Source organism: Colossoma macropomum, unplaced genomic scaffold, assembly GCF_904425465.1.
Source record: "Colossoma macropomum unplaced genomic scaffold, Colossoma_macropomum, whole genome shotgun sequence".
NCBI classification, from domain to species: Eukaryota; Metazoa; Chordata; class Actinopteri; order Characiformes; family Serrasalmidae; genus Colossoma; species Colossoma macropomum.
The window spans coordinates 37,808,225-37,832,100 of NW_023494805.1; the positions used below are offsets into that span (position 1 = coordinate 37,808,225).

Genomic DNA, 23,876 nt, shown 5'->3' on the forward strand with positions numbered 1-23,876 from the left:
TCATGCCAGGCGTCCACTTTTCCCATGGTCTGCTTACACTGACAGGTGGCTCAGGTGATTACTTACAGTCCCTCTTTAGTGAGTGTAGAGTAGACTAGTGCTTGGAAAGTTCTGGGAATTAAGTTCAGTTCAGGCTATTAAAAACTTCAGCCTTGCTGTGTTGCTGCTCCTAAAGAAACCTGTCTACACTAAGAGCAACTATGTTAAATGGAAAGTTGCTGTGTTGAATGACTTTCTAACAGACATAAGCACAAGAATTTGGTCTCTTCCCCTTAGCAGCAAGGATGGTTGCAGTCATTCTTTAATTTGGGATGCTCACATTTGAAGCTGTACTTAATTACCCTTGAAGCTGTTAATCATTATTAGAAAGCGTAAGTCGCTGTTCCCAAGACAAAAGTAAAAATATCAAAATTTTCACGGTTGCATATGTGGTTCAACTCTCCTATTGAAAGGGGGGGAGTCTCTCTATCTCTCTCTCTCTCTCTCTCTCGCTCCCTCTCTCACAGCACATCAGCACAGACGTCCAGAAATAGACGCTGGAACTTGAGAAGCCAACTGTCCTCTGTTTGGAAAAACACCTCCGAATCTCTGTCATCTGGGATTGCAACACCACTCTCTCTGGTGCTGTACCTCGACAGTTCACTCTGAGCCTCCGACTCTCGTCATCTGGACGTGGATCTCTAGGGGAAAAAACGTGTGAGGAGAAAACTTCTTGCCACTGTTATACTCCCCAGCGCTGACCTCCGTCTGCGATACGTCATCACGGTGAGGTGAATAGTAGGTAGGTTTCTCTTTTTCCTCTCTTTATTGGACGTGCTGGAGTGTGACCTTTACCCAAGATTAGTGCTGCAGGGCTTGTTTTGAACTGATTTTATATGTATAGTCTGCTGGCTCATCGGCAGTGAACATGACAAAAGAAGAGATTTTAATTACTTAAGACTGATAAAGTGGCAGAAGAGATGTTCCTTGGGCCTCTGCTTTGTGTTCACTTTGATGAGAAAACTATTTATCCCCATTACAGTTAACGTTCACAGAAGTAGTGTTATTAGATATGAGAATCCACATTTTCAAGCTTGGTTTGTAAGTGTGGCTCTTTTACCAAAGTTAGCTTGAAACACTTCGGCCCGATCCCATTTCTTATTTTTACCCCTACCTCTTGTTTTCGAGTGTCACTTTGTTCCTTGGAACTGAGTTACAAGGGGTAGTGGTTGAAATCTTCCTCTATGAAATGGGACCCTCAAACAAAGAAGACCGTTACTTCATTAACAGCTACTAGCTACTGCCAGTCGGCAGTGATGGCAGAGGAGGATGAAGTTCAGCAACCTCGCCACTGGGCTTTAGTTACGTTTAGGGCATCATATGCCTTCAAAGTTAGAGGGAATATTTATTATTATTTATCACCCACCTCTATTTCTTTGGTGATATGAAGCTGAAGTCAGCTATTCACCCGATTCTTGTTCGAATTTTCCCGTTCCACTTTAAACAGTACAGCAGTTCTGATGCCTGAGGTGCCAGAATGTAATTGCTGCACCATTTAAGGTGGAACGGGAAAGTTAGCTAGCTAGCTACCTAGACGCCAGCATAGTACTAGCAATTTTTATGCTTGTTATGAAGAAAAGGACCATAATACATTGAGACAATGTTAAACTAAGGTAATATAATGGTTATCGTAATTTTTAAATGGAGAAAATACTCACATTTGTGGGTTTCTTTGGCCGTGTAGCCCTAACATTTTGCCCTACCCCTCTATCTCAACAACAATTGTGACACCCTACCCCTAGACGTGAACACGCAAAATGAAGGGGTAAGGGCGAGGGGTGAAATGGGATTGGGCCCGAGGGGCATGCTTGTGAAAAACAAGACAGCATGGGATCATGCCTAAAGAACTGGCCTGTGACATTGCCCTCTTGGCTTGTTACATTACCCAGGCTTGTTATTCAGTAAATAATCTTAATTTAAGATTTATTATTCAGTAGCTACTATAAATCTAAAATGTAAGTGGTGTAATTATGCGAGTGAGGAACTCAAGTGTGGATAATAATTTCTGCAACGCAGGATCCTCCAGTATTTGACTATATAATTAGTCAGTGTTACCTTTACTGTTGTCACATCCTGTTATTCTATGTCTGTTTTTTTTTTGTCGATTAGTATGAAGCAGAAGCTGCTAGCCATGGGGCGAACGCTTTGCCCCTCGTCCCGTGCAGAATCCGACCTGGATCTGAAGGCTCCAGCGGGTGCCGCTTCAGGTCCACAGGGCCAGGAAGAAAAGATGGTCATGAGGAGGGAAATCTCTCTGGCCAACGGCATCTGCCTCATCGTGGGTAACATGATCGGCTCGGGCATCTTTGTGTCCCCCAAGGGCGTGTTGCTCTACAGCACCTCCTACGGGCTGTCCTTGGTCATCTGGGCTCTCGGGGGCATGTTCTCCGTTTTCGGTGCTCTGTGCTACGCCGAGTTGGGGACCACCATCACCAAGTCTGGTGCCAGCTACGCCTACATCCTGGAGGCGTTCGGCGGGTTCCTGGCCTTCATCCGGCTGTGGACCTCCATCCTGCTGGTTGAGCCTGCCAGCCAGGCTGTCATCTCCTTGACTTTCGCCAACTACCTGGTAGAAGCTCTGTACCCAACCTGTCAGCCGCCGTATGACGCCGTCAGACTCATCGCTGCAGCTTGTCTCTGTGAGTCGCAGTGTGAGAAGAAAATATGGCTTAAAAGTTTTGTTTTTTGGTAACACTTTACTGAAGGGTTCTTGCGTAAGCTTTTCATGATAAACTTGTATGTAAAATGTATATGTTTATAAAGCTTTGTTCCAACGAACATTGGGTGTCATAACACTTGCTAAGGTGAAGTAACATCAAAATTGACAACTGACGCTTGTTGGAATAAGCCTTTATAAATGTTTATATAGGTTTAAGTCAGTCATTGTGAAAGGTTTATCACAGCCTTTCGAAATCTCTAAGGTGTTACTGCTTTTTCGTATTATTTCGTGTCTGTTGTAAGAAAAATTTGTATCTTCAGTGCTATAATTTCTAAAGAATAAGAAAAATATGTTTATGGTAACTTGTTACAGAAGCGTTTCAACAAAAAAGTGTAATAACTGAAAACAGCAGCCATTTGCACGCCTTACTATTGATAGATATTTATCCATATTTATAGATAAACAATGTTTTACAGTGTCAGAAACCACATAAGCAAGTCTATTTGAAATCACTTAACAACTCAACATGGATTGATGCAACTGTGTGACGATTAAGGCATGCAGTTTGCACAATGCAAATTGGTGGGGGTATAACTTGTTAGCTACATTAATCTCAGCGAAAGAAAGACGACAACATCAGACACTAAACATGTCTTGGCTGATCGTCTGTCTTTGGGCTAAAGGGAAAACTGTAAGCTTCTATAGGCTGATTAGTCATGAATGTTCAAAGTAAGTTGACGTAAAAGGTTCAAAGGAAGTTGACGCCATCAAAAGGTATGTAAATGAAGGTATAACCTCAATAATTTGTTTATACTTCTGCAGAACGTATTCAACCATTGTTTATTTTTGTTGGGCAAGATTTTATTAGCATGTCATCTCAGGAAGTCAAAACATTCCACAGAAAGGCAGCTGGCTGTTTGAGGGACGTGGAATTTTACTGAATGAAAACTGAGCAGGGTGGCAGACGTTCGGTGGTTTCCTGCAAAGGCCTAGCTAATCGCTACGTGCTGTTAGTCACTGTGGTTAACTTTTACAAGAGAACTGGGCTGTAGTTTCCTGCTTTACTGTCCCCCCCAGTGCTGTTAGATACTCTTTATTCATTATCTTGGGTCTCTCACAAAGTAGGTTTATTAGTAAGCTGGATGATTTGAGTCTAAAGTGAGGATTTTCCATTAGGAATGTCCCTGCTTTTGGACAGGCCTGACTTTTGACTTGTGTTATCTGGCTAAGTGAGACGTCCTGCTTTGTGAAACACCCCCTGGACGTCTCCCAGCTTTGACAGGTGTTGTGTACGTCCTAAGAAAACATTGCCCCTTCAGAAACGGTAGAAATTAGGTACAGGTTGGTCAAATTCTGTATGTGAGAACTCAAATATAGTTAGGAGGTCTTACCAGGAGTTGTCAGTTGGCACTGACTGTTATATTGTGCCAACCAGAAACGAGGCCAGACTATTTCAGTAGTCTGAAGGGGCCTCATCTTGTCTGAGTGTACCTGATACTCTACGATGGGAATTTAGGTGAAAGATCACCAGGCATTGACGTATTCGATTAGTTCAGGATTGAACGATTTTCTCAAGCAAGCGTCATGCAGTCACGGATGTTCCCGACTGTGGCGTCTGTGTTGCTTCACTACGTTTTCCGTTACAATGCCCTTGGTGGTTGTGGCGGAGTTTCCCTGAGTCATTTAATTGCCCCTCTCGCATGTAAACAAAGGTGAAGGCCCATGCAAGTCAAAACACAGCACGTGTTTCACTGCTGTGTCTGGAGCGAGGCAGATCTTTTTCTTTCTCTTTCTTTTTTAGAATCTGTTGCTGAGCCATTGACCCACCCTCCCCCCCCCAGCAAATCCGTAAGCTCGCTCTGCTGACAGAATAGAGGATAGACTGTTCTGCCAGTAGGGCTGTATTCCGGCCAAGCCCCTCCGGGCAAGAACAGACCACAGCATTACGCACTCAGTGCTCACTACTGAGTGGGCCTTGCACTAGCATAATTTCAGTTACTAGCAAAAGCATTAGCATTAGGGGGTGCTGTTTAGACCAGGCCACACAGATTATGTTGAAAGCCATGGTTTGTGAGACTTTATGTTCTTGATGAAGGTTTTCTATTATCCTCTTTCCAGTTGGTAGATTGGATCACATCCAACAAGGTTGAGGTTTAATCCACATTCTTTGCCAAGTAGGGGAAGTGATCTGTTTGTGGGTGTCTCCGTATCGAGTTTTATTTTTTCCAGCTTGTTGTTGTTGTTGTTATAATAATAATAATAATAATAATAATAATAATAATAATTATTATTATTATTATTATTATTATTATTAGTAGTAGTAGTAGTAGTAGTAGTAGTATTACTGTTAGTTGTTATTATTATTATTATTAATATTATTATTATTATTATTATTATTATATCATTACAAAACGTTATGAAATGGTAAGTTTACAGGATGACAAAACATGCTTAACCTTAATACGTACCGTTGTATGGAAACCTTTTAGGCACCCCTGGTCAAACGTTTGGTTGATTTTCCTCTACACGAATTTCAAAGTCTTTACAGATTATAAAAGACTGGGCTTCTCACACTGTCCGACTGGTTTTTGCAGATTTTTGGGCGACTAAAATATCAGGGATCACACACTAAACAATTAAGGATCACATACTACTCATCTTTTAAGCTGCTGCTGAACCGAACTGAACTCATGGGAACTTGTGTTCTCCTGTTACTAGGAGACCCAAATAAACAAAAGCCGAGCTGCTTCTGCTGTTTTCTCTGCCGTTTGCACTGAGACAGGAAAGAAGCAGCAGGTAAACATGTTTAAGTGAGGCTCATGGGTTTAAAAATGTGATCAGTTTGGTATTGTTTAGAGTCTTAAACCTACATAAACTCGATTGTTCTCGTGTCTTGAACTCGGCTCATTAAACAGCTTGATATTTCGCCATTTTTCTTTGTTTACTTGCTGTATTTTCTTCTTTTGCGCTCCCAGTTCTCATTGGCTGTTGCAGGAGTCGGTTCAGATTGAGTCAGTTTACAGTAGATTTCGGTCAGAGTTGGGCTGAAAAAATCAAACGTTTGATAAACTGACGGGTCTGAAATGTGATTGGGAGGCCGAAAAATCGGACTCTGCCCCCGTCACACATGACTCAATTCTCTCTCCAACTGTCCCAAAAATCTGCAGACTAGAGCCACATAACACAGACTCGGCCAGACTGAGAATCGGGGCTAAAATCGAGGTAAAAGTAGTGTAGTGTAACCCCGGCTTAAATGAACATAAGTGAACACATCCTCTACAGAGAACACACTTCTGCACATTTTAATGCACAGGTGATGTTTAATCTTACTGTTTATTTTCTGAATTTAACATATTGGGGAAAAATAAAACAAATGGCCTTTGCAAAGTTACAGCACATTTTATTTTCTATTTTTTCCAATATGTTGAACTACATAAATAAAATAAATTGTGCACCACATTTTACACACACAAAAAAAATTTAAGCTCCCTGTAGATGATTTGTTAATTTATTTTCAACAAAGCGTGTCACTTTTCTGGGTATATTTAAAACATACGACTGTACAGTAATAAAAGGAGTAATTTTGTTTAGTTTCTGTTGGTGCCTATTGAAATGTCCATGCAATCTAAAGGGCAGGAGGTGTTTCAAATGTTGGAGAAAATAAAAAAAAATCACAAGGTTTTGATATGAAAGCGATATGTTTGCATGAGCATTACTGTTCAAATGTCAGAGGCCACCCTTCATTTATTTAATATCCAGTCAAAACAGACATTAAGTGCAATTTATTTTTCGGAAGATTGTTTCTGAGGAGAATAGATATAAGATGATCAGCTTACATAAAGAAGAAGAGAGTCCGAATAAAATAAGTGGGAAAAAATGACTAAAATATGCAGAGAAAATGGAACTTCTAACAACCATGCAAGACCTGCTAGACCAACAAACTGCCCCCATCAGATAAACAGCACTTACAGCTTTCATCTTTGAGAGAGAGGAGAAAATCAAGCTGCTCCAGATCTGAAAACATCCACAGGTGTTTCTGTCCATCCTTCCACTGTGAGGAGATGACTCAGCGCTGTGGGTCTGAAAGGATGTGTAGCTGTCAAGAAGTCCTTACTGAGAAAAGGAGACAGAGAAAAAAGATCATTTGCAAATCAAACAAAGTCCAGACCTCAGCATCACTGAATGTGTTTGAGATGACTTCGGTTGTGAGAAGCAGAAAATGCAACCAACTTCTAAGACTGAACTTTGGTGTGTCTGCAAGTTTCTTTAAAAAACTGAAAGTGAGTCTCCTGGAAACAATGGAAGCTGTAATAAAGGTGAAGAGTGGAGAAAAATTGATATTATCCAACCATCCATCCATCTTCTAAGCTGCTTATCCTCCTGGGATATATACTCATATTTAGAAGGAGACACCTGTGTAATTTTCTGTTAAATACATCTACTTTTTCTTAAAGCTGAAAAATGAATAACTGAATTTACTTTTAATGGCCTTTTTGACTGGAAGTTAAATGAATGAATTTAAATGACTTTTGCACAGCACTGTGGTTTGATTAGTAGCTTTTCCATAAAGTGTTCTATTAGCAGAGTCCCAAAATAAACCGAGATTAGCTCCCAGGTCGTGTGGCTCCCAAAGGTGCGTTAGTCCATCACAGCATGGCGCTTGAACTGTGAACACGCATCTTTCTAAAAAGAGGAATGCAGTATAAGCAGACCAGGTTTTTAAAAGCTGCTGTCTTTGACATGCAGATCTTTTTTCCTCACTCCAAAAAGCTAAAATGCTCCATTTAAATGGCTGACTGCACATGTACGACCTAGAACTTTCCCTTGTGTCACAAACAGTCCTCTGATTGACTCAGACTCTACGTTTAGTGCTGATAATCAGAAAAATACAGCTAAATACACTTAAAAAACGACTCAAAATGCAGTCACACTTATACAAATGAGGCTAAATGCTAGCCATGTGGTGTGTGCATGCTTCTGAGCTGAGAGAGCTGGGGAAGGAGCGGAAAAGACGCCAAAAAGGTGACAAATAACAACAGAGTGCACTTTCAAAATCACACAAACAGGCACTAAAACACATTTTAACAGATAAATAACAATAAATATGACAGATTATTGTAAAATTAACAATGTTTATCTCTGTCTTTCAGTTTACATTGATTTTAAGTATTAAAAATATCTGATATTAAATATGCAACTCAATTTGTAATTAAAAATAAAGCCTGTCTTGCGGTGTATCAGAGTTTCAGCACTCGGCATGAATCCAAAAGGACAGAAAATCAATTCAAAAACATGTCCGCCTTATGCTAATTGTTTATTTTTACTCATAATGACTAATAGAATGAATCACCATCGAAATTATTGCACTTTCAGCTCACAGACACTCCAGACTCACAACTTCTGAAAATGTGTCTGAGGTGCCACTTGTTCTCAGGATCTCTATAAGCAAAAAATGACCGAATTTAGCAGGCGCTAAGTCAATTTTTTTGATCAGAAATGACCAAAATTCATTAAGATTTCATATTTCTGTTAGCATTTACATATCAAACAATGGCATGTCTGAGAAGCCCAGGGTCTCCTGAAAATAACAACATATGGAATGTGTGAGTGTCTGATGTAAATACTTGTAATTGTAATTGATCAAAAAAAAATATTTTAGGGTTTCTAAGGGTTAACCTAATTATTGTTGTTCGCTGCTCCTCCTGCTTTTTGTTTTGCCTGTCCTCTTCGGTTAACTCTTCCTTTCTTTCTCAGGTATGTTGATCTTTATAAACTGCGCCTATGTGAAGTGGGGCACTCTGGTTCAGGATATCTTCACGTACACCAAGATCATGTCCCTCATCCTCATCATTACAATCGGCGTCATAAAGATAGTTACAGGTACAGAAAAAATCATGCAGACGCGAAGTCTAGATCCACTCTAAGAAATGTTTTGATTCCCCTCCTATATTTAAACCTAACCTCAACCAGTCTAGACACTTGAGTGACATACGATACATCACCGTCTGTCGCTCGTACTATTCTTCACAGTTGTGTCTAGAGCAGGGCTGCCCAGAGTCGGCCTGGGAGCATGTTTGATTTGGCACCACGAGAAAAAGTCTTAAACATCTCAATCAGAGAACAAACATTTTTATACTATGTATAACTGACATTTTGCATTTTTCAGATATTTTAGTGACAAATTGCAGCATAATGTTCTAAAAATGCATTTTATAAGCTCAGTTTGAAGCATATCTTCCTTCTTTATTTATATGCTTTTGCTTTTGGCCCTCAGTCCAACATAAACAGCTCTTTGACACCTCCAGGACAAAAGCTTTGGCACCCCAGATCGATAGTTTACTAAAAAGATGGTACCTACATTCCTATCAGGAAGGGCATGAATGGTCATGTATCATGTATATGTTGGTTCATGTATTGATCTGCGTACTCTGATTGGAATTCTGCTCTGAGTGTGCTGAGGTTCTTTGTAACATTTGCTAAGATATTGGTCTCATTTTCTTCTCACGTACCGCAGGAGAAACTAAAAACTTCGATAGTCCGTTTGAAGGTTCCTCCATGGAAGCTGGCAGCATTGCACTGGCTCTCTACTCAGCCTTGTTCTCCTACTCCGGCTGGGACACACTCAACTTCGTCACTGAGGAGATTGTGAACCCAGAAAGGTCTCACAGTCATTCATTTTATGTTCTAGGTAGAATTCAAATGGAGTGCTGTCGAAGGCCTGCTCCAACTACTTTAGCTTCCAGTTCACTCTCAGAAACAATTCCACAAGAAAGAGTTTTTTCAGCTAAAATCGCTGTTGCACATCATATCGTCAGCATGCAGTGTATTCTGAATGATTCTCTTTTTGAATTTTGGATGAATAATTCGAAAATATGTATTTATTACTTTGTTAGGAAAGCTGGAAGACGCTTTTTTTCCTTTTGGGTACACAACATACTTTGTAACTAAATTGTTATTTTTACATCTGGGAGTGTTCGTGCAGTACAGTTGTGTGCAAAACTTTAAACACCCCTGTTCAAAATACTGTTTTGTTGATATTCCAAGTGAAAATTTTCTATGGAGAACACAAAGATGCAAGATTTTTTGTTTAAAAACATTCCAAAACTAACTAAAATTATCAACAGAATGTGAAGAAATAATAGTTGATGTTATGCCAAAGTTGCCTATATATATCATGTTGCAGAGATACCTACCGAAGTTAGCATGCCAACCAGCTAGCCCAGCCCCTCCGGTCTCATAATTCCACTTTGTACCTGAAGAGGTGATGGTGAGTCACTGAAGCGTCACGTCTGTCATCGGTCCAATATCAGAGGATGAGGAAGTAGCACCAACCCAAGGGCGTATCCTAATCCCTTGTCAATCAAGTCAAAGGTACCGCCCCTGGTTAAACCGGGAAAGGTAGCCAATGAAAGGAACAGTAAATGCAATGATGGCTGAAACTCTTGAGTGACCCTTATCACCCCCACCACCCGTCCCCACCAAGAAACCATGTTCAGCAGCAAAGAAAAAAAGTGAAATAACTCTTGTTTTGCTTCTGTTTAACATTGGTGTTGCTTTCCACCATTTAATGAGCAAAGAAATGAAGTTTGGTGCTTAACTCGCAGCATTTCTTCTAGACTGGTAAAGAGAGGGAGGAGGAGAGACTGTGTCTTTGCTTGCCAGTTTCTTTCTGTTATGTTGCCCCCTGTTTGTTTGGAGTGTGGAGTATGAATTTGACAGATTGTCATCTATTAGATTGCTCCTTTAAATACGTCATTTTCTGCGAATTTTAGTACGTGGTTTGTGTTTATTTGCTGAGGTTAGCATATTAGAAGTTGTGCATTAAAATGTGCAGAAGTGTGTTCTCTGTAGAGGCTGCGTTCACTTATTTTCTCTTTCAAAATCAACAAAACATGTCATTTACCAGGGTGCCAGAACTTTTATACATCAAACCATACACATCAAACAGCACAGAATGTCCCAAATAAATGGAGTAGACCTTTATAAAGTTATCTTACATGATGAAAAAGCTACTACGCATCACTGAATTTAAATCTTACTTAACATAAACTTTGCATTGTGGTTTGAAGTTCCATTACAGTTGTCAGTTGTATTCATTCATTGATATTTGCGTTCAAAATTGACTTGGGGTTTTTGTTTTTGCATACAGGAATCTGCCTCTAGCCATTGCCATCTCTATGCCAATAGTAACCATCATCTACCTGCTGACAAATGTGGCGTACTATGTAGTGCTGGACATACCTTCATTTATGGCTAGTGATGCGGTTGCAGTGGTACGTGCCAGTCCATCAGCTGACCACCTGCTTTGATTACTGATACACTGTTTAACCCTCTAAACACCCAGAACCAACCTGTGGGCCCAAAGTGTTATTACACACTTCTATAACCTAAGAATAGCTCAGCTAGTTTGCATTGAAGTCCCTGTAGTTACTGAACAATAAGCCTTAGTATGTAATAAGCTTAGGATTTTATTAACCTAAACTTTTTTTTTTTCCCATCTGCAGACATTTGGGAATCAGGTGCTGGGGCCCATGAGCTGGATCGTTCCCATAGCTGTGGCTATGTCCTGTTATGGAGGACTGAATGCCTCCATCATCGCTGCCTCAAGGTGACTTACCTCTGTTAATAAACAGAGGCAGTGCTCTCTGTAGTAAGACTTGGTCTGTAAGTGTTGTTAGTGTGTGTTGGGAAAATGAAGGCAAAACAGTATTGTTGGAACAATAGTTAGTAAGGGTTATTGATCCCTTGCATACAATAATTTGAGTCAAACCTATGACGTGGAGTTTACCACTGAAGTCTTTAGCCGATTGGTGACAAACTATTTTGATGCTGAAAAAAAAAGAATGGAGGTTGGCTGAGGTAAAGGGAAGAGCGGGGAGAAGTTATGAATAAGTCATGAAGAAAAGCCAAAAAAACGAATGTGCAGATTGAACAAGCCTGTCTCCCAGTGCATAATAAATCAAGCGTCTGTTACTTGCAGGCAGAAATCGTCAACCAGCAATGACTGAAAATAGCTAACGGAAAGGACTGGCAAAGATCTTAAGGAAGATGTCTGATATTTGCAGGTTCAGCAGGCTAACTGTGCGCTATATGCCAAATTTTATGCTTTATTCATTTATTCCAACCCCTTAAATGGCCACTGGTGGGTCCAAACTTCTTTTCCACACTTTTCCACGCTACTGAATAATATGTCTTAGGTTAAGGGGTGCCTAGTCCTTTTCCTGGAGATCTACCTCTCAGATCCAACTCACTTGGCTCTAATATTCAGACACCCCTGAAGGTCTTCAATGTCTGGATCAGGTGTGTTAGATTAGGATTGGAGCTAAACTCTAGGACCAGAATGGGGCACCCCTGCCTTAGTATGTAAAGAGTGGAATTTTAAGAGGTTTAAAAAGTGCCCTATTAATCTGACTGGTGTATTTTTACCTCAGGGCCTACATTCAAAAATACAATTTATTTTTTCCCTGAAGTCTGATGAGGTTTCAGTTTTCATCCAAAAAGCCATCTGGGTTGAAACACTCCTTATAATGTCAATTTGAAGGGGCGGGGCTAAACTATAGCTATAGACAGATAAATGCAAATGTGTTTGTTTCTGTGATATCGACTTTAAATTAAAATGGGTTGTTTTGCTGCCTATTTCCATGGATTGTATGAACAGGATAGTGAGTGATGCATTTGACAACATTAAGTGTTGAATGGTCTGGGCTCTTGCTGCTGTACATGGCATAAAGATTTTTGATTTCGCTACATTTCTGTATGATTATCTTCTACCTTTTTTATTGTGGCAGGTTGTTCTTTGTGGGGGCGAGAGAGGGTCACCTACCAGACAGTCTAAGTCTGATCCATGCTACCCGCTACACACCTGTTCCTGCACTTCTCTTTAATGTAAGTCTAATTCTGGTGGTGTTTCTACCCTTGGGGTGCATACTTTTCACTGATTTGACAGTTTATTAGGTACACCTACATTGTTGCTACCCTTATTGGCCATTATATAAGGTGTACCTACCATATAGATATACTTGTAGTTACAGAATGTAGTCTGTCTGTCTGCTGCAATTCATCAACTCCCTTCTGCCTATCCATCAGGAGAAAGAGACCACCATAAGACCACTGTTGGCCGGATATTATTTGGGTGGTGGATCATCCTCAGCACAGCAGTGATACCTACATCACACTGGGTTTGGCACTGGTACAAGTTTAACAGTTCATAATATCTGGTCAGCAGTGGTTCTTTGGGAGTCTCTTTCCATTGAGGCACAGGGTAGAGTAAGTTCATCAAACAGATTTGATTGGAGGCCAGATTCTTGCAGATCGGATTCTCTTTGAGTCAGATTCCCACCGTATCCCCCCTACCCATATCACTCACACGCTTTCAGACACACTCACATCCAAGTCATGCTCATTCACATCATATGCATGTCAACAGTGAGTCTTTTCCAAGTCAAATTATATTTCTGCAAGACACAAATATGTATGACACTGAACTAATTCTGGTTTTATAACAAATCATTCCAGACAAGCAAGTTCAGTAGTTTAAATTTATATTATTAACATTTGAAGCATCTCACAGACCTGGCTTACAACTCACCAGCTCACTCCTACACATTTACCAGACTGAGGATTCTCCACAAGGAGGTGTTTTTGGCACTGAAGTATTTTTTCTTTGCATTATTGAAAGAAAAGGAACTGTCATGAACCTACAACAGGCTAGATGAAAGCATTTATTGAATATATTTATATATATTTATTGATTTGCAGCAAAACTGCATCATAATCAGTGAAAAATGTATTACTCAAAGGCCTCTTACAAGCTTCAGATGTCCATAGCTGACATAGAGTTGCCATCAATAGTGTTAAGCCCAGTAGAACTGTGAATATACACAGTCTGCTAACATAACATTGCAGTTCCTATAGGAAAAAAGTCTATTCTGTTAAATAGTGGTAGAATATCCCCTATAAATGTCAACACATGGTCAAAAAACAAGGAAAATGACCTCTGTGATGATGTAAATATCTGCTAACACAGATATTATTGCCCGTTGTAGATTAAAAGACATTGTAACTATGCCTAACTAATGCCTATATGGTGATACACCTGATGAAATGGCTCATAAGTGAAGATACACGGTTGGTGTGCCTAATAAACAGGCAGCTTGGCGTATGTAAAAGGACTCGAAGGGGAGGTGACCAAGGGTGAGGTTCAGGCTGGTTATCCAGTGTTTGCAAATTTAGCAGTCAGTGCTCCACGTGTGCTCGTCATGATGCTTTAGGTGTTAAAGCCAGGAACGTTGTTGGCGGACAGTGAGAGAGATGGTCAGGCTGACACTTCTCAGCAGGAAGCGGTTACAACACTTCCCTGCCTCAAAGAGATCAGCACTGGAGTCTCTCTCCCCCTCCCCGTCCTGTTGATCTCCTAGAGGACATCTTCTATTCTTGGTGCTGTGGTTTGAGGCCAGAACGCACTACACTAATTGATTCTCCCTCCTTCCAAGTTTTGGGGTGCGTGTTGATTCAGCTGGCCTACAACTTCCCTCACCATGCAGAGGTGATAGTGTCCCACAGAGTGACAATATATTTGGGCCTAATTCAGCGAGGAAGTGGAGCAGCTTGTTTTGGATAAGTTTAAAGCTCTGAATGTCCCTCCATTAAGAGTGGATGCAACTGTGTTTTTGGCTGCAGGATCTCCTTCCCTCCAGAGAAAACTTCACAGATTCTGATAGTAACTTACTGGTCAATCTGGAATGCTTGGGACCTTCTAATAGTGCTTAAACGTCACCTTCACCAATTTATGATTCCATAGAAGTGGTTCTGCATGTCCAGGCAATATTGCCACCTAAAAATTGACCCCGGAGAAAGGTTAATATCGTCACTGTCCACAGAAAAACATGTATCTCCAAAATGGTAAGTTTACAGGAGAAGGCAAAAACTGTCTTAACTTTCGATGTAAGTTAATTTAAAGAAAAAATGTAAATTTTATTCCAAGTGAATTTGGAGCATTTCTATTGCCCCACTCATCATGACATTTTCACACAATGTAGGACAGGGACAGCTGCCGTGTTCAAATGATGTAGGAAAATAAAAATCGACAAAAATGGAGATGTTTCTCATGTTTTTCTTTGGACAGAGATGATGCAAGGGTTATGTTTAGAGTTCTCTGGTTGATTCAAAGCAGTCTTCATGTGGGTTGGGCCAGCTTAAAATATGTGATTTAGGAGGCAGTTAAAAGTTAATTGAGCTGCTTCCCACCTCTTTGCTTCTACAAAAACGTCTTTTCAGAAAATAAAGTTTTCAGTCCCTGAAAGTCACCAAAAATGATGTTTGAGGTTTCTGGCCAAAAGAGAACAAGTTATATTGCTTCCAATTTTTATGGTTAAATAGGCCTGCAGCAAAGTATAAATTGCTTTACAAATCATTTTAATCACATTAATAATTAGAAAAAGTGGTTAATTCTGTTTTCTCCCAGTCATCACGAATACATTGGTCCTGTTGACCAAGCTTACTTTTCAGTAATTATAAGCTACTTTTCAGTTTTCCTATCACTTTATATTTTTAAATTATATTGCATCCAAAAGCGTAAATAAAAAACTTTCTTTTCAGTCTCTACTAACTTTTCGACTCGGCGTGTCTTCAGTTTCGACCAGATTTTCATCTCTCTGCGCTCTTGTTTCTCAAAAGACCTGTCAACAAAGGCCCACTGGAAAGGTCTTCTCTCCTACCAGCTAAAAGGTTTTCACCTCCTGTTAATTGTAGGAGTGCTGTGTTCCCACTCAGTACAGTTTAAACCTCTTGGACTTAGTCCAAGTGTGTGTGTGTGTGTGTGTGTGTGTGTGTGTGTGTGTGTGTGTGTGTGTGTGTGTTTATTTTCAGGTTGTTGACGCTTCAGTGAGCTGTGGTTCACCAAAACTCACGTTTATTTTTTGTCTAGCAGTCGCCATGGCAACTTTCTCCTAGCTGCTAATAAGGCCTGCCAGGTTCTTGTCAAAGTCTGTTATGGACCACCATACCTGGAAAACACACAAGGCACCTCAGTATAGCTCTGTTGTTGATCTACAGTGTGCATCTGGGTGGATTCCTTGGTCTTCACCTGAAGTGCCAGCAACGTTAGGCTATATTACTCAAGTGTATCTCGCCAGCAAGTACTAATGAGACACTGGTATCGTTGGATCATTTAATAGACCTGGTTATTCATCCAGGGAAAAAAAAGCATAAAAGCAGATGTATATGTAAAGTGTTTAGTGTGTCCACTCTTTACCTTTATTTCAGCTTCATTTCTTTTCAGGAGACTTGCATCTAGTATTTTTTTATTTTTTGAAGAAATCTGCAGGGATATTTTTTCGCACTTTCGAAGTTCCGTCTTAGTAATTAATGGCTTTTTCTGTTTATCACAGTCCAAGTAATCAACACATTCTGTGATCTTGAGGTCTGGACTGTGGTGGGGTGGTCAGTCGAAATCTTCTTTTTTCTCTATTTCCTTTTCTCAGTAAGGGCTTCTTGACAGCTACACATCCTTTCAGGCCCACAGCGCTGAGTCGTCTTCTCACAGTGGAAGGATGGACAGAAACACCTGTGGATGTTTTCAGATCTGAAGCAGCTTGATTTTCTCCTCTCTCTCAAAGATGAAAGCTTTAAGTGCTGTTTATCTGATGGGGGCAGTTTTGGGGTCTACCAGGTCTTGTGCTATTTTTAGGGGTCCCATTTGCTCTATAATTTTAAAATATTTTTTTGAACTGCAGTTTTAGAAACTCCTGTTTTTTTCACTTATTTTCCTTTTGTATGCAAGTCAATTATCTTATATCTAATCTCCTGAGAAATATCACCTGACAAAGAGTAACTTGTACTTGATGACTGACTGGAAATTAAATAAATGAAGGGTGGTCTCTGACTTCTGCCCAGTACTGTATGTTGTTTTGTGTTTCATAGGGCATGATGGGGCTGATCTTCTTGTGTGTGGAGGACGTGTTCCAACTCATCAACTACTTCAGCTTCAGCTACTGGCTGTACGTGGGCCTGTCTGTGGCCGGTCTCATCTACCTTCGCTACACACAGCCAGACAGACACAGGCCTGTGAAGGTACTGAATTAGTTTTTACAGTCACCTGGCTTTGTCTCTAACTAAATGTGAGGGGATTTGATTAAATGTCTTGCACATTTTGCTTTGCCCTCTAGACTTAATATCTCTCTGTCTTCTCTCCTCCAGCTTACTCTGCTCTTTCCGTTCATCTATTGCGTGTGCAGCCTGTTCTTAATCATCGTGCCCCTCTACAGTGACACAGTCAATTCCCTCATAGGGATAGCTATCGCACTGTCTGGTGTGCCAGTGTACTACTTGTGTATTTACCTACCAGACGAAAAGAGGCCAAGATGGGTCAGTCGACTAAATGGTAAGAATTTTGTTTTGTTGGAGAGTATATTCTGATTTGTTTAGTATTCGAGAGCAGGGGTAGACTGATATAAACAATGGCACTGGCAACTCAGGCTCTACGCCAATGAATGTTGTGGCCACAGCAACAGAAACATGTTTATCATAAATAGATAGTATTTATTGAAGGGGAACTCCACCGATTTAGCAAAATTACTTTATCATTCAATAGTTTAGATGAAAACAACACCATTTCAGAGTGGTTTGGTATGAAATACACCTTTCTAGAGAAAATCACCATTGTAGTAATGGGAACCAGACATCGTTCTGTCTACACTACAAATATTACCATTTTACCTGCTGTCTAAAATGACCAGTGAACTGACATGTTTCTTATAAAGTTCTATATGTCACGGTGAGAATGGTAAAATAGTGCTAAATTCGAGAAAAATACGTTTTTTGGGTGCTGTTTCTTCCTTTCAGTGCCCTGTATGATGTGCCCCTCCACCCTGCCCGCCTTTAGTATTGTTTTGGTAGGTGGTGTTGCGTTGAATGGTCAGCAAAACCCAGAGCTTATGTGAGTAACGTTATTCATCAGAAGAGCTGCGACAGATCGCAGTTACACCTTTCTGAATACTTGTTCAGGATGGCGGTGAACTGCGCTGTACCAGGATGCAAAAATAAATGGAGAAAATACAGTATGGTGCCTTTCTTTGGTTGCCATAACAAATACCAGAAATCCTGAAGTTGTGGCTGATTGTTTTGAAGCTATTTTCCACCACAGAAACTGGAATCAAGGTGAGAAATGTTCATGAGTGAAATAAATTGGTTGTCGTTCGCCACAGTGCATATAACAGACTGTCCAAGGGCCACGCAATAAAATACCCATCGCATTGAACAGGCTAGTGACAACAAAAGCATGATGGCTTGCGCGCATCGATCCTGAAAGCAAAATTTTATATTAAAAATACGTTTTAGGCCAAAACTTTTTACCAGAACTGTCATTAAACAATTCAGGTATCAAGCAACACCTTCATAACCATTTTGTGTAATAACATAATGGGATGTACCTTTTTAGAGCCATTAAATGCTTCAGACGTCTGGTTCCTAGTACTATAATGGTGAACAATTCTGACTCATTTCACACCAAACCACTCTGAATGATTTTGTTTACATCTAAACCATGGAATGATTAAGTAATTTTGTAAAATCAGTGGAGTTCCTCTTCAACAAGCATTCTTCAGTAGCAACAGTCAGGTGTTGCTCTGACAGAGGAAACATTTATTATAATCTTTATATTATTAAGAACATTGCTGTTGTAGTGATCTGGTGGTAGCCTCTCAGTGTAACGGCAGCTTATTAACACCTTATTTTATTTAAGATCATAATTCATAGAGCGATATATAGCAAACTTCAGCCAATAGATGAGCACCTATGACACCAGTCAGACCAGCACAACAGGGGGACTACTAGTCACTACACGGCTACATTAGCTACTGCAGTGGGTACGGTTAGCGAAGTCCAAGCCACTCGTTTCCAGAAGTATATTTGACTGGATAGAAATTGTCTGGATAAGGCTCTGCAATTTTTGTCACCTAAATACAAAAAAGTTGTGGCCAGAGGCGTCAGGCAATACACCCTGTTTTCCCTCAATGATGTTTATTTGGATTTAGATTAAATGCTTTGAATTAGACTTCTAATTGACATCTGTAGTGGTTAGGCAAATTTGAAAGGGTGTTTCTGCCCCATTGCTCTTTTAGTCAGGCGGTTCAGAGCATTAAGACTGTGGCAGCTGCCTCCCCACCACTACAAATGGATTGTTAGTTCTATGAAAGAGCTCAGCTCTCAGAAATCCTCCCCAGTCTGATAAAGAGAACACGGTGTGAGAAATTAGATTCTCAAGACATTGGGTCATCAGTAAGGTTCGTGACTGTTAGTGGCACCGTAACATCTGATTCTAACACACTTTGGGTCAGATAGTGAGTGGACCAAGTCAGAAACTGATTTGATGTGGTAAATACGCTTTGGTGTGTAGCATTAAGTGGAAAATTCTCCATATCCACGCTCTGGTTTTGTGGTCACAAGTGTGGGGTTTGTAAGAAAGATGATGGAATTGACTGGGAATAATTGCAAAAAAAAAAGTCCTGCTTTTACTCTGTAAAACTTTCAGTGCAGGCTCCCTGGTAGTATCTGTAGGACTTGTACTGATGAACGAAAAACACTCAGGGCAGCAACAACATCTGACATTATTTTATTATTGAAAAACAAACTGTCTGTACAGATTCAGTGCAGACAAGAACTGATAAAATATGAGTTTGTCAGTTTGAAGCAAGGAATCGGGAACCATATTTGCGTTAATCAAACCAGGGAAATGGTTCAGTCACTCAACATTAAAATGGTAGGGTTCCATATCCACTGTAGAGGAGGTTTTAGTGGTGGAAGCTGCCCATTCAGATGCTAAGCCAACACTAGAGTAGGTCAGAGCAAAACCACACAGGGTCAGCAAACTTCCGATGAACAATACTAAGTATGATGGTAATGAGTGCATTAATGCACGTCTTTACGCAGAATGTTTTTAATGTGTCTGTACAGAGTCTGTACAGTCTTGTTTAATCTGACTATCAAGCTAACTGTTAGCAGCTAAGGTAAGAAAAGCGAACTAGTTAGCTGAATGATCTTAGCATTTTTCTGTAACATTATTGAAAGTTAGTCATATTAAAATGATTTTTAGAAAATACAGTAACCCAGATAAAGTTTAGCTTACCTTAGCACCATTATAAGTCTATGTGATAATAATTTTGACATCAAGCTGTGATTTTATTTTTTCCAGAGTTAAATCCAAAACCTTTTCAGCCTCAGGAATGACAAAAACAGCTCCACCCTTCACATGATCAGGATAGCATGCGTCAGGCATTACATGTTCCCCAGCAACACCTTTCCACCGTTTCTCAATCTAATAATTCTAACTTACTGCTGTGGTCGAAAGAGACAGTAGCGTTTATAGACAGTTGTGATTGGCTAAGATGCGTGTGGAGTATCATTTTGCAAGCGGTCAATTGCATCTAAAGCCAGTAGGTTAGAAATGAGATGTGCTGCTAGATATGATCTAAGAATTGAGCACAGGGGCACATTGGTCTCCATTTTGGCTGCTGTTGGTCCTCAAGTCATAAACAAGGTAGCAGCTTTCAGCAGTAAATGTGACCTCATCATGACTCAGCAGTGATTTGACTGATCTTATTGCTCCCCTTCTCCAAAATTATGATTCCATAGCGTAGGTGGGTTAGATGGAGGTTAGGAAAATGCCTTTAAGACTGACATATGTGACATAAATGACCACTGTTCTGATAGCCAGGCCTGTATTGTGCCTCATACAAAACACTCACTAGAACTCCTGAAACACTCCCTAGAACACTCGCTAGAACTCCTGAAACACTCCCTAGAACACTCCCTAGAACACCTGAAACACTCCTGTATGAGTTCTGTAGGCTGAATAGGCTGATATATGTAAATAAATTGTTTCCTTGACATTAGAGATTCAAAATGGGCTGTTTTTGCAGGTTTCCATATGTAGACTGAATAGACTGGGGAGTGAATGGGATGCTTTGAAACTTTAATGATGTTTACATATTACTTAAAACTTTTTTATTTCAAAAACAAAATTTTGCCGCCCTGTTGCGGCTCCACAGCAGAAAAAATCGAACGTTGAGAGACATTTTACAAGAAACTGTTCCACTTTTTAGGAAAAGTTTCCTGCTGGAGATGCGAGAAAAGCAGCTATAGCTGAGCTTAAAGCAGAGCAGAGTAAGTCTGCGTTTCTGTTTATATTTTTGATCTATACTAGGACATTAGCTAGAACATATTAAGACATGTTAACATATAAAATGTTGTGGCTCCCAAGGCGGATTGATTTTTGTCGAAAGGATAAAATGGCTCTTCTTAATATTCGGGTTGCTGACCCCTGCACTGTGGGAAAGTAATGTCGTGCATTGCATTTCACGTTTTTTCACTGCGGTGATTGCTGTTCAATTTGGCATAAATTCCTCTCCATAACAGTGAAATCAAGCTGCGTCTTGAAAAACAGAAGTTTAGCCCCGCCCTTTTACGCTTATGAGTGTTTCAGCCTGGACTGCTTTTCGAATGAGGCACAATACAGGCCAGCCAATGAGGACAGAGCAGGTTTACATATATCAGCAAGAAAAACAACCTGTTTAATTGTATGATATAAGGAAAGATTGGAAAGTGGTCATATAAAAATAACTTCTATTTGTAGTATGTAGAACCACACAAATGTTGCCTGCAGGGGAAATAAAATACAGGAAAATGCACAGCATGCGTCCTTTTAGTGGTAGGATTACATTGAGTTCTCTGCCTACTTCAAAACAGTCTTCTTAGGTTTGGGCCAGCTGACAGATGTGATTCAGGGGGCAGTCAAAACGGTAATTTACCTTCTTCCCAACGCTTTGCTTCTACAAAATAACTCAGCAGAACTCAGTGTGACCACTGATGACTTCTTTCCAGTTCTCAGTAGAAAGAGTTCTGAGTAGCTGATGATTTAATATCTGTGCTGACCCTGTCTCTGCTTTCCTCTTTTACATGCTCTCTCTCTTTCCATCTCCTGTTCCGTGTGCCAGCCGCAGTCACCAAATACACTCAGATCATGTGCTGCTGCTGCCTGACTGACCTGGTGGTAGATGCAGAGAACCTGGCGGAGAGCAAGACCCAGTAATCTCAACACGACAGAGATTTTAGACTTTTGATATCAAAGATATTAGAATGGTTTTGAGCTTCCAGAGGTGGACGTGAACATTGGCACCGTGTTGCCGTCTCTCTGGCTGCTTGTGAAGGAACGATTTTATTGTTCTTGTCCAGTGGGATACTGTGGGATTTTTGCATATTTGTCATTTTGTTCTCCAATTTCTCATTTGCACATTTAGCTGGTATTTCAGAATATTGAGCAATGAGTCATATTTTTTTATGACTCAGAATGTGCGCAGAAAATATCACGTCTCTTTGTTTCAAGGCTTGAATGCAGCTCTTGGTGTGACGCCGCCAGACCAAAGAGGGACGGTGCTTGGTAACAAAGGCTTTGAGTTATTTTAACCCTTACTGTTCTTAATATATCCTAAACATGTACATGTCTCACACATCAGTCGCCTTCTTTCAGTACTGTAAAGAGAAGCAGAGAGAATGGAATGTTTTCATCCTTTCAAGATCTTTTTGTAACAATAATGAATTTATGGCTTGTTATGATCAAGTTATGGTTTTCTACTATGTGACTTTAGCACTTTTGATAAAGGTTTCTTCAAATCTGTCCTCTGTCTTTCATCAGTGATGTGGTCATTGTGGTCAGGGAACCAGAGAGCGAATTATGGACTGTCCATCACGTACACTTGACTGAAATCATAAAGATCAACTTTAGTTTAGCTGTATGCAAAAGTTTGAACACCCCTGGTCAAATGCGATTTTGTTGATGTTGTTGACATCAACATCTTATACAAGAAGCAAACTTAAATATGGTGTCTCAGCAATTTTAGTGCACAATTTCTATTTTATTTGAGTCAATATATTGGAATATTAATGTATCAGTATTCAGAATCAGAATTCATGGTTCTGTACAGAACCATTTTCTTTACTGAAGAACCCTTGAAGAGCCATCATTTTAAGTGTGTTAAATAAAAGTTCATACATTTTTAAAAGCGTGTCACAATAAAAGTCCTTTTTTGTCGCTTGTGCTATGTAACGTTTGAGGAAATGGGAATTAATGGACAAAAGTTGTTTTTTCAGTTAGGTGCCCTATTTTGCAACATGTTATGATTTCAAACATACAATCATGCCAAACTTTTTTATTTAGAATTACACTGTAGGGCTGTGTTCATAAGCTACACAACAACTACATAAGCCTTTCATCACAGCTGAAATAAATCTGTATAGACACTTATAGAGGTTTTTGCATGATCTACTCAAAGTTAGACTTGTGCAAAATTGTGGGTAAGTTACATTTTGGAGTCATTTCCTTTCATTGTTCCTATTGGAACCTTTAAGAAACTGAGTTAGTTGTGTTCTTATTTGGCTGCAGTAAACTTCCAGAAAATAGTCCATGCTCAACTGTCTCTGTTTTAATACCAAGTCATAACACTTGGTGAGCGAAATGACATCAAAATGTTATATATGTTGATGTGTTTATAAAGGCTTATGTAGGTTTGTCTATGGTCATGAAAGGCCTATGTAACCTTAAGAAGGCCCTTCAGTAGTGTCACTGAATTTTATATGCTATATCTATATATGTTACACTTTTTAATAGTTTGCATAATCTGTATACATGATTAGATGTTCGCACCACCTGACATTTTCATACATTTCAAGGCATAAATGCCTAAAATAAATATTATTTTACAACATTCTCGTAAAGTAGGTATTGCAGCATACATTAGTATTTCATACACAACCCTGTTTCCCCACAGGACACTTTTCCACTTCAACTGAGTCCGTCTTAAATAAGCTTGGGCCCAGAGAAGGCGGCGGTGTTTCTGGACCCTGTCTATATATGGTTTCTTCTTTGCATGGTAGAGTCTTAAATCGCAGTTGTGGATGCAGTGATGAACTGTGTTCACAGACAGTGGTTTTCAGAAGTGTTTCTGAGCCCATGCAGTGATTTCCACTACAGAATCATGTCTGTTTTTAATGCAGTGCCACCAGACGCCTGAAGATCGCTGCCAGCCAGTACTGGTTTTCAGCCTTGTCCCTTGCATACAGAGATTTCTCCAGATTCTCTGAATCTTAATGTTATTATGTACTGTAGATGAGGAAATTCTTTGCTATT

The 23,876-nt window shown here is 40.0% G+C and overlaps 1 protein-coding gene across 1 annotated transcript; it reads left to right on the plus strand.

Moving 5' to 3' along the window:
* Nucleotides 1-611: 611 nt before the first annotated feature.
* On the plus strand, nucleotides 612-22,368 carry LOC118826044 (Y+L amino acid transporter 2). Its single transcript, XM_036596935.1, has 10 exons — nucleotides 612-781; nucleotides 2,149-2,678; nucleotides 8,453-8,578; nucleotides 9,213-9,357; nucleotides 10,848-10,971; nucleotides 11,203-11,306; nucleotides 12,487-12,583; nucleotides 16,619-16,768; nucleotides 16,895-17,078; nucleotides 21,688-22,368. The coding sequence occupies exons 2-10, from the start codon at nucleotides 2,150-2,152 to the stop codon at nucleotides 21,780-21,782; spliced, it is 1,554 nt and encodes a 517-aa protein (XP_036452828.1). The 5' UTR covers nucleotides 612-781; nucleotide 2,149; the 3' UTR covers nucleotides 21,783-22,368.
* The last annotated feature ends 1,508 nt before the right edge of the window (nucleotides 22,369-23,876 follow it).